Here is a 10,270-nt window from a genome sequence, read left to right as displayed (position 1 = left end):
ATGTGTCCCAAAGTCCGACGGATGTAGCGGCATTAAACAAATCACTGAGTCTGTGGATTAACTAGTAATTAAAGCTTTACTTTAACGAACACCATAGATTATATAATAACTTTTTTCAACTGCACAGATAAAATTCATGTCTTTTAATTTTGATTTAGTTGTTTTGATTTGTTAATTATGATATAATATATGAATATTTTCTAAATTAATTTATTTATTAATTTTTTAAGATCTGTGAGGTATTGTTGAGAGAGTTATACGTTTAAGTTTTTTATATATTTTCTCCAATTACTCGAAAGTGGCTGAGCCAAACAAAATAGTGTGTTAGAACTTCCATATATATTGAAGTGATTCACCAGGTGCTTTCCATATATTTTGAAACGGCCTGATAAAATTCGATAAAAGTATGCTTTTAAGACTGCTAATACTTTCATTTTACTAAGGCCTTCATGGGTTTTATTTTATTTTTCAATTTCTGGATCATCTATTTAATGCATTTAAACGTTATGTACCTATTTAAAAATTAAAGTATTGTAATAATTTTTTTCAAAATCGATTTTATATTATTCAGCGTATGGGTATTGCAATGACACTTATATTGTCGCAACTTATATTACTCAACTTAACAATACCTCTAGTTCAAGTTATTTGACTTATAAGTATTTATTTATTATGACTATTAAAATAAAAAAACATATTTTTTTTTAAATATAATAATGTGCGGTAAGATGGGATCAGATGAAATGATGATCTAACGTAGACTGCAGGCTTTAACGTAGGCTTTCAGTGGGACCAGTAAGAGCACGTACAGGCGGATTTCGGACATGATTCTGAATTTCACTTAAATATATCATTTATATTTTTAGAAATCTGTACGTAAAAGTTCGCGTATGCATAAATAATTCTTAAGATCTTCTAAAGATTTATATCACACGTAATTGTGTAAGAATCGAGATATATTTGGAGATCCTATCCTATTCCTTAGGTCTGCTGTAAATGCTGTAAATTAATATTTTGATGTCAGCCAAGAAAGTAACTCTTGTCTAAAGTTATTTAATTTGAATAAAAGTTATCGAATAATTTCCCTTAAAGGAAAATCTTAATGGCGCAATGCATATTGTCTATTTCATATTTATAATTCGATCTCAGATCGAATTGTATATTACCTACATATAATTGTATTGTCTAAATTCGCATAGCCATACATCATAGTTATGTGTATATTGCGGCAGATATAGCTAAGTTCAGATAGCAATAAGCGGGAGGTATTGCATTAGGTATCCCAGGAGCAGGCCGGAGAGTCGCAGCATCCTCGCGCTCCCCGCGGGACGCATTACGAAAGCACTAGACTCCACCAGATCGATACCTTAAGTTAACAACATTACATCGCTGTTCAACCACTAACAACAGTAATCTATACGATACACATCTTTGTTATTGACATATTTGGAACAATCATTGTGCCATAATAAGCAATTGTGTGCTGATAAATGACGTTTATTATTATTTATTATAAAGGAATAATAATATTAAATTATATATTTACACAAATTCGATTTTAGTAATGATAACATTATGATTATTAATCATATATAAATATTTTGTTATAACAATTAATGATTGTTAACATATCTGGATATATAGGTTTGTGGAAATAAATTAGTAAATTTAAATTATCATTTTGTTTTTTTTTAAATTAATTCTTTGAACGTTGAACTAAAGTAATTATGTCATTTCCCGAAATTTTTCTAATCAGATTTAATCAGATATATAAACTTAATTATATTTTTTATAGTTAAATGAATTTTCAAAATCATATCTTGTTTTAATAAAAACAAAAAAAAGCGTTTGAATTACTCTAAAGTTATTTTAAGTTTAAAACAAGAGGCAGGTTAGGATTAATTGTGCCTGACACGTGACCGCAGGCAGCGGTCGCTGATAAAATGCTGATATTAGGACGCGCGGCTGTTACGGCGCAGTGTGTCCATCACACGCCAGTATAAAGCTCAGACTGACGTGATCGTTAATACTTAACACTCGACCTAACACTTTTCACAGTTTCCATAAGTACTCGGTCGAGCTTCCTATCATTTAACTATTAAAAGACTATCTTACAATCAGAAGTGTAAAAGTTAGTGTTTACATACTTAATTTCTGAAATTTTACTTCAAAATCTTTGCGTGTTTAGAAAAAGAAAATAATTTTCGTAAGTACATTTTTATTTTACATGATTTTCAAAAATAATTAAGTTTTATTTTCATATTTAATGAATATACATCTAAATATTTGTAACAATTTAATTCGAACCTTGATAAAATATTAAATAATTTACCACTTACAGTAAATATTTTATTTGTATAGTTTTTCTGAATTAATTTTGATAACAAACTGTGAATGAAGAACTTAAGAAGAAATAAAGAACTGTGATTTTTTATAACAAATGACAATTTACTTAACATACACACAACTTAACTTAAGTATAACTTTAATTTATAAGTAGATACTAATTACTTGTTTTACTTACGCTTAAGAGATCTCGGTTTCGCTTGTTTCCTTCTAGACATGTTCTATTTTAAAAACATTGTTCTAAAAGTTATTTAACAGTCAAATCTTCAAAGTTTATACTCTTCGAACACTACACAAACAACACGTCATTAAATAAAAACTATGATATATAATTAATTAACATATTATCGTCTGATAAATATAAGGAAAACTTATTCGGAAAACTCCGTACGTGTAGTTATGAAAACAAGACACGCGAGAACGGACGGTTCACCCCGCATTCACTGAGCTTACTGGCGCCCAACAAGTGGCAATAACAATATTGCAAGCTGCCGCGCAAACTCAAATAAGACGCCGCTTTGAAGTTGATCCTAGCACCCATACTTACACTGATCCTGTTCGTATTGTATTCTGATATGAAAATTGTATTCAGACATTGAAATCTATAAATATAATCTATCTAACTAAAGGAATCCTTTATAAAATAAATTTAGAAATAAAGTAATCGGAGTATTGTAAGTAGACAAATATAAATACTTATTACAATGTTTAAATTATTTTTCTGCTTTTTGACGTGTTTAATATCTCAAAGAATAGTAAAAAAAATTAATATCTCAAGCAATTTTGACAGAGATTGTCATCTTTTATCGAACTCGTATAGATACATTTTAAATTATATCCCGAGTTGTGTTATATAAATAAAACATGCTAAATAAAATGTTATAGCAATTATATTGTTTTTTGATAGACAAAATAAATTTAAAGTTAGTATATACCTAAACTATTTAATATTTATTTAGATTTATGTACATAGATTTTTTTTATAAAATATTTAATAATATTAATCTACTTCTTATATAGAATTTTTTTTATTTAAGATTTTAAATGAACATGGTTATTTCAATTATTAAAGTTATTGATTTCGGGATATTTATATCCCAATATATATATCCCAAAATCAATAACTTTAATAATGATTTTTTTTAAATATGCATTTTTCTATATCCATAATTTCAATTGAATTTGATGGATACGTATAATTTATAAAGCAATTAAGTAAATATATGAAAACTAATATTTTGAGCAATATTATTCAATGCATAACTACATTGGGATACTATATTTATTGTTCACTACTAAATTAGTCTAGATTTAAATTAGTCTAGTCTACTAATAAGTCCATACTGCTGACTAATAACAAATCATTGGGAAGTTTGTACGGTATGTAATCCCAAGTCAAAGTAATCATCGACCATCAAGCGCATGCTATTAGCCCTTAGTGTCAAGAGTACTAGGCATGCCTTTTAAGTTCTGTCGTTTCCATATTTCCCGGCAACTTTGAATTTGGAACTTTTTTTATAATCAAATGTGTGTACATTTTGAATGTCAACACAGTTAAAAGTATTAGGATTAATGATCTGTCAGGTTACATAGGAAAATGAATCTTTCGAAGGAAAATGTTCGTGCAGTAATTTTCTACAAGTTTAGAAGGACCCTGACACGGCTTTATGTCTTGAAGAGCTAAAATCTGTGTTCAGTGATGCAACCCCATGTGTGCGGACTGTCGAACACTGGTATTTAGAATTCCAGCGCGGACATACTAGTGTCAATGACAAATTTCGTGAAGGATGCCCAAAATCCGCTCTCGTTGAAAATAACATTATTACTATGAGAAAACTAATTCTCAAAGATCGTCAAGTGATATATCGAGAGATAGAAGCTCTTTTAGGCATCTCATGGACAACCATTCCGAAGATCTTGCATGAAGCGCTTGGTGTGAGAAAGCTAGTTTGCCGTTGGATACCGCATTCGCTTTCCGTCAATCACAAGGAGGCCCGCGTCAAATGGAGTAAGAAAACTCTGCAAAGGTTCCACCGAGGAGAGTCAAATAACGTCTACGATATCATCAGTGGAGAAGAATCTTGGATTTCTACCTACCATCCTGATTACAAACAACAATCTACAATCTGGGTCTTTCAAAACGAGCCAAAACCGACTGAAGTTGTTCGTTCTCGACGCATTTCAAAGAAGATGGTGGTGACATTCGTTGCAAAAACCGGCCATGTTGCGACTATTGCACTTGAAGATCGTAGAATGGTTTACGAAGAGTGGTATACCATCCTTTGTTTACTAAAAGACATTTTCGAACTTCGAAAATCCAGCGCTCAAAGCGACGCATAGTCCTGCACCACGACAACGCAAGCTCACATAGTGCTAGTCAAACGATTGAGTATTTGAAGCAGAAAAAGATAGAAATTCATAGCCATGCCCTACACAATCTTTACCTAAGCCCTAACGATTTTTTTACAGTTCCTAAAATTAAGGAAAGTATTTTTGGTCGTAGGTTCCAGTCCGGTGAAAAAGCATTCGACGCTATCAAGTTAGCCATTTTGAACACCCAAGTTAAGAGTGGAATAAATGTTAAAATAACTGGTTTTAGCGAATGTAAAAATTAGGATTCGTGGTGAATACTTAAAACAATAAAAAGTAATATAATGTTCTAATTGTGTTCCTTCCAACGTTCCAACCAAAACTTAAAATGCATCCTACGTATCAAGAGTATTTCCAAGCATCATGCAACGCAACCACCTCTAAAAGTCTACTAAAAATAAAAAAACAAATCCTTTTTGTGCAGTATTAATTAAAACCTTCAATGACCTAAATAATATGTAACGGAGGAGTAATTTATGATGATACAGAAAGGGAAAGGAGTTTCTTTTTCTTCTTCTTTAAGAAATCCATTTTTAGTTATTTTTATTAATACACGTAGCATGTGTACGACAAAAAAACAGTTATTATTAAACATTTCTCCTCTAGTTTTCGTGTATCTGGGAGCGATTCCTTTCAAAAGGACCGATGTCTGTAGCGCTATTTCCAATTAACGCGCGCTGTAACACCGCGGCATGTTCGTCAAATCCTCATTTTCCGAAAGGATTAAATATTAATATTGCTTATGATCAAGGTGAGATGTAAGATATTACACATTATATGCGACTACTATAATATATATACTACTATTCTTCGATTGACAAGTATAATATTTTTTATAATTACCACCATTTCAAAAAAGCTAGCTTATTTTAGAAATTATGAATTGTCATTTAATAAATTATGTAAATTGAAACTAATAGGCGTTATTTTAGCACTTTAATAGTCCAATATTTAAAATTTTATGTTAAACGAAACGAAAATAAAGAATGAAACGTTTATTTGTCATTGACCTAGGACAGTGTGACGTTTTTCATCAGCTGTTTATCTGTCAGTTCTCAGGTTTCCACTATCAATGTCAAATTAAAGGTGTTAGAATACAAAAATAATTTAAAAATAAAGAACATCTTTTACCATGTGAAATAAACTTATTATTTTACAAAAATATACTGAGACATCATGGCAGCTATAGATCTTCCCTATGAGGTATGTATTTATTGTGAATTTTACTTCCGTAATTGCAAATACCCAATTTTCTTTGTTTGTACTTTGTGTTATAGTTATCAATTTTTCACGTGATCAAACATACTCGTAAATGATAAAAGAATCAATATTTTTAGGACTAGAGTATCACAAGAAAAACTAGAGACAATAACAACAACCAACAAACATTTATTAATTATTAAACTTGTTATGCAATTAAATTAACAATATTTTATATTTAAAATATTTTTCATATTTTTATTACGAAACGTCTATATTGAGTATTTCCAAATAATAATCTTTATATATTAATCTTTTAAAGTATAGTTAATGTTTTAAATGTAAATATATTTTCCTGTTACAGGTTCTAGTGTACCTTTTTAAATATTTACCAACTTCTGATCGAAAAGCTGCCAGTGAAACATGCCATGCATGGTATCAAGCTGCTAATGATTATTGTTTTCTTAAAAACAAAACAATTGTACTCTACAAAACTGATCTAAATGGGGAAACAACACCACTTCAAATAATTGAAAATTCTATAACACCTTATTTTAATTTTTTATTCAGCGAAGTAGAAATATCACAAAAATTAAATGGATTCTGGGACAAAGTAGGGGAAAATATTAAAAGTTTGACTATAAGAAAATGTGATATACATGAAAAAGTTATAGATAACATCTTACACCAATGTAATTCGCTTGAAACATTAAATATTCAAAGCTGTAAAGAACTGTTTATGTCAGGCTGTCTACTAGAGAAGACTAACAGTTGGATAGCAAATAGTTTCAAAAACTTAAAAAGCCTTAGTTTGTCAGAAAACAAATACATAACAGATGCATTATTTTATAGATTTGTTAAAAATGCTCCACTATTAGAAGATTTGTGCTTATCTTTATGCCCTTTGCAGTTTCATGGAGGTTTTATAAAGCGATTCTATCCTAATACAAATGATATTTTTGAAAATCCATCAGAGTGTGTTTTTACATTTTATTTTGTTCTACAATTTATAGAATCTAGAGCTCAATACATAAAGAGCATGGTATTTTCTAATACTTTGATAGATGGAGCCGCTTTGAAATCCTTATCAGAAATTAAAAACCTGAAGTTGGAAAGCCTTCAACTAAATACCTGTGATCAGCTCACAAATGCGGGTATTATATCATTAACAACACATCAGCAAACTCTCAGAGAATTAGATATTGGTTTGTGTACTCGGGTTACTGACCAATCTCTAATGTATATCAGTGAAAATCTGATCAATTTAGAGTATCTTAACATTCAAAGATGCAGAGCTGTCACTAACATGGGCATAGCTGAATTATATAAATTGAAAAAACTAAAGCGTTTAAATATCTCGCAATGTGAACTAATTACGAGAGAAGGCATTGAGAAAGGAATATGTAAGTCAGAAAATGTCACATTACAAGAATTGGATATCAATTCCTTAAATTTAGTACAAACAGGTGTTATAATGATCTCTGAAACTTTAACAAATTTGCGCTTTATAGATTTAAGTTTTTGTTTTAATGCCGTGACTGACACGTCAATTCAAGTAATTTTTAAAAATCAATTACTTCTACATACATTAAAAATAAGTTACTGTGATAAAGTCTCAGATGCTGGTTTAACTGGCATGGGGAAAATCGAAACAGAAGGCGATGATGAAGGACCAGTCATGTCCAATTACAATGAAGTCAGTATGCCTAACAGAATACATTTAGGTTCAAGAGCTGAAGAGGAAATTATTCGTGATGCAAGAAGAAAAAGGGATGTAATGAGGATGTGTGAAAAATTGACCTTGGATTCATACACTGGTTACTCCTTAGCTCGAATGAAATCCCTTCAAGAACTCAATATCAGTGGTTGTAACAGGATCACAGATGTTAGTTTAACATATGCCTTCTCATTTAAGGAACTTCGAAGTCTTAATTTGAGTAGATGCCAACAAATAACAGTTGATGGCATAAAACATCTAGTCAAAAACTGTCCAAGCATTGAGTATTTAAATCTAAATGATTGTTACAATTTAAAAGACGATGCTGTGATCGAGATTGTAAAAGGTTTAAAGAGGTTACAATATCTTGAATTAAGGGTAAGTTTTACATTTTGCACAATTTCGTAGTATGAGATTACTTTACAAATATTAATAATTATTTCTTTAATTTTCAGGGTTGTAACCAGCTAACTGATAAAACTTTGGAGGCGATAAAAGATCATTGCAAAATACTTAAAGTTTTGGATGTTCAAGGTTGTCACAACATATCAGCGGAATTGGGATGCGCAATAGGATCTTTACCTACCCTTCATACTGTATTGATGTCCAAACCAGGACCATACATTACTGATGGAGTGAAGAATAGAGCACCGGCACCACCCCTTTTACCTTCTTTATTACGAAAACTACGTTTGCACTAAGATTGTACAATTATTATAGCGGATAGGTTATAAATTTAAATCGCCCAACTAATAATTTAGGATTCTTTATTTGTTCTTCTAATTCAAAATTAACTGCAATTAAAGTTACATATTTAATATATTACAAATTATCTCATATCATCGGTTATTATTTTAGGCTTCTAATGAAATAATACACAGAAAATGAATATAAAATATTAATACGATAAATAGACAAATGTACAACAGTGTAAGGCTTAACTATTTTAATCCAATTTCACATTCCACGATTGAACAATTACAATTTTATTATACTTAAAGCAATGGTCACAACGTTACTTGTTTAACTAGCTTTGTCTTTATATCAAGCTTTTGTTATGTAATTTACTAATTTATTTGATTTGATAGATTTAATTAGGTATTATATTTTAACTATTTGTCTTATTTATATATGTTTAATTCGTTGTATTTTTATGTTCTAAATATTGTATATATAATAAACTGTAAAAAATATATTTTAATTAATTTAATGTGTAATATTGATCCCGAAATTATTTAAAAATATAGATATCGTATATGTCGTGCTTAAAGTCGGCTAAGATTTTAAAGAGATATGAGATTAATTTAAAATTAATATTGACATTATTTGAAGATACATACCTACCATTCGATATTATAAACCAACAAATACAAGCAAACTATTTATTAACTCAATGAACAATGTATCTTTTATTTATTCAAATTGTATACCATGATACTGTATGCCGATAATACTTTTAATCTAAAACAAACCTTATTATAATTATTTTTTAGATTTCAAGCAGTACAAAAAATTCTTAAAGGTTCTGTTAATTATGTTTATTAATAAATAAATGATTATATTTATAATAAAAGAATGGTCATACTGTTTTTTTATAGAAACAACATTTAAATTCCTGTTTAACCAGAGTTACAAGTTTGGTAATGGTCGAATAAGGCGAGTTATGATTGTGATATGACCAGAATCCAAGGAGTCCAAAAATGATAGTTATCATCTATACCACTATCTAAATATATAATTTACAAAAAAAAAGGAAACTCAATTAATAAAACTTCTTTTTTTAAATATTTTATTACATTGCATTTAAAATAATTTATAAATTCATAGTTTACCTATAGATATTATATTCTATTTTGCCCTTTCAATCTTTGTTCGTACTTAACACAGTTTATGTTTTAATACAATGATAGATACACTAGTAGTAAAAGTTAAACACTGTCTGTCTCCTTTAACATTAATTAGAGTTAAGAAAAACGAAAGTCATAAGTGCAACAATATATTAATTTTAAAACACTTTTTGTACAAGTAACAGTCAAACATATATAAAACACGTTCTTATTATCATATACAATATATCCATCTTTAGAAAAAATCCAATCAAATTTAAAACAAACCAGTGTTTTTTTTATTTATAATTCAAATACAAATGTATATACATCTTACATACTTAATTATGAAATTAAGCTTTTAAAATATATGTTCAATAAACTTGTCAGTTCTGTTAATAATTTACAAATAACGCAACAGTTAGTAAAACATTATAAACCTCAACAATAAGGTACGCATAATAAAGCCAAAACATCATCATTGTCAGTCATTTTTCGGTTCTTTTTTAATAGTTTTTTAAAAGAAAGTAGTACAGAATCATCATTCATCATCAAAAAAATGGTAAACTTTCATGTTGCATTACATGTCATTATTTTTTAATGTATCAGAGCAAATACATTCAATAAGGTACAATAGATATATTTACAAAAAATACAAACATTTTAGATACAAATGAGAGTTGAGATAATTTTGAAAAATCAATAAAATAACTGCACTGTAATCCTCAATAATTTCAAAAGCCAAACCAATAATCAATATTTTACATTAATTCAATAAAAAAAAACTCTCAAAACATAAATGAGACAATTT

At 29.0% G+C, this 10,270-nt stretch overlaps 1 protein-coding gene across 1 annotated transcript; it reads left to right on the top strand.

Moving 5' to 3' along the window:
- Positions 1 to 5,747: 5,747 nt before the first annotated feature.
- On the top strand, positions 5,748 to 8,774 carry LOC124530701 (F-box/LRR-repeat protein 14-like). Its single transcript, XM_047104959.1, has 3 exons — positions 5,748 to 5,919; positions 6,281 to 8,011; positions 8,089 to 8,774. The coding sequence occupies exons 1-3, from the start codon at positions 5,893 to 5,895 to the stop codon at positions 8,332 to 8,334; spliced, it is 2,004 nt and encodes a 667-aa protein (XP_046960915.1). The 5' UTR covers positions 5,748 to 5,892; the 3' UTR covers positions 8,335 to 8,774.
- The last annotated feature ends 1,496 nt before the right edge of the window (positions 8,775 to 10,270 follow it).

This window comes from Vanessa cardui, chromosome 1 (assembly GCF_905220365.1).
Source record: "Vanessa cardui chromosome 1, ilVanCard2.1, whole genome shotgun sequence".
Lineage (NCBI taxonomy): Eukaryota > Metazoa > Arthropoda > Insecta > Lepidoptera > Nymphalidae > Vanessa > Vanessa cardui.
Note: the sequence above shows the minus strand (reverse complement) of the source record. Positions and strands in the feature narration are given on the sequence as shown.

Bases quoted from the DNA above. Each gene is read 5' to 3' on its own strand.
- LOC124530701 (XM_047104959.1), top strand. From the start codon at position 5,893: ATGGCAGCTATAGATCTTCCCTATGAG. The intron at 5,920-6,280 runs GTATGTATTTAT...TTCCTGTTACAG, and splicing joins CTATAGATCTTCCCTATGAG to GTTCTAGTGTACCTTTTTAA. The intron at 8,012-8,088 runs GTAAGTTTTACA...TTTAATTTTCAG, and splicing joins TACAATATCTTGAATTAAGG to GGTTGTAACCAGCTAACTGA.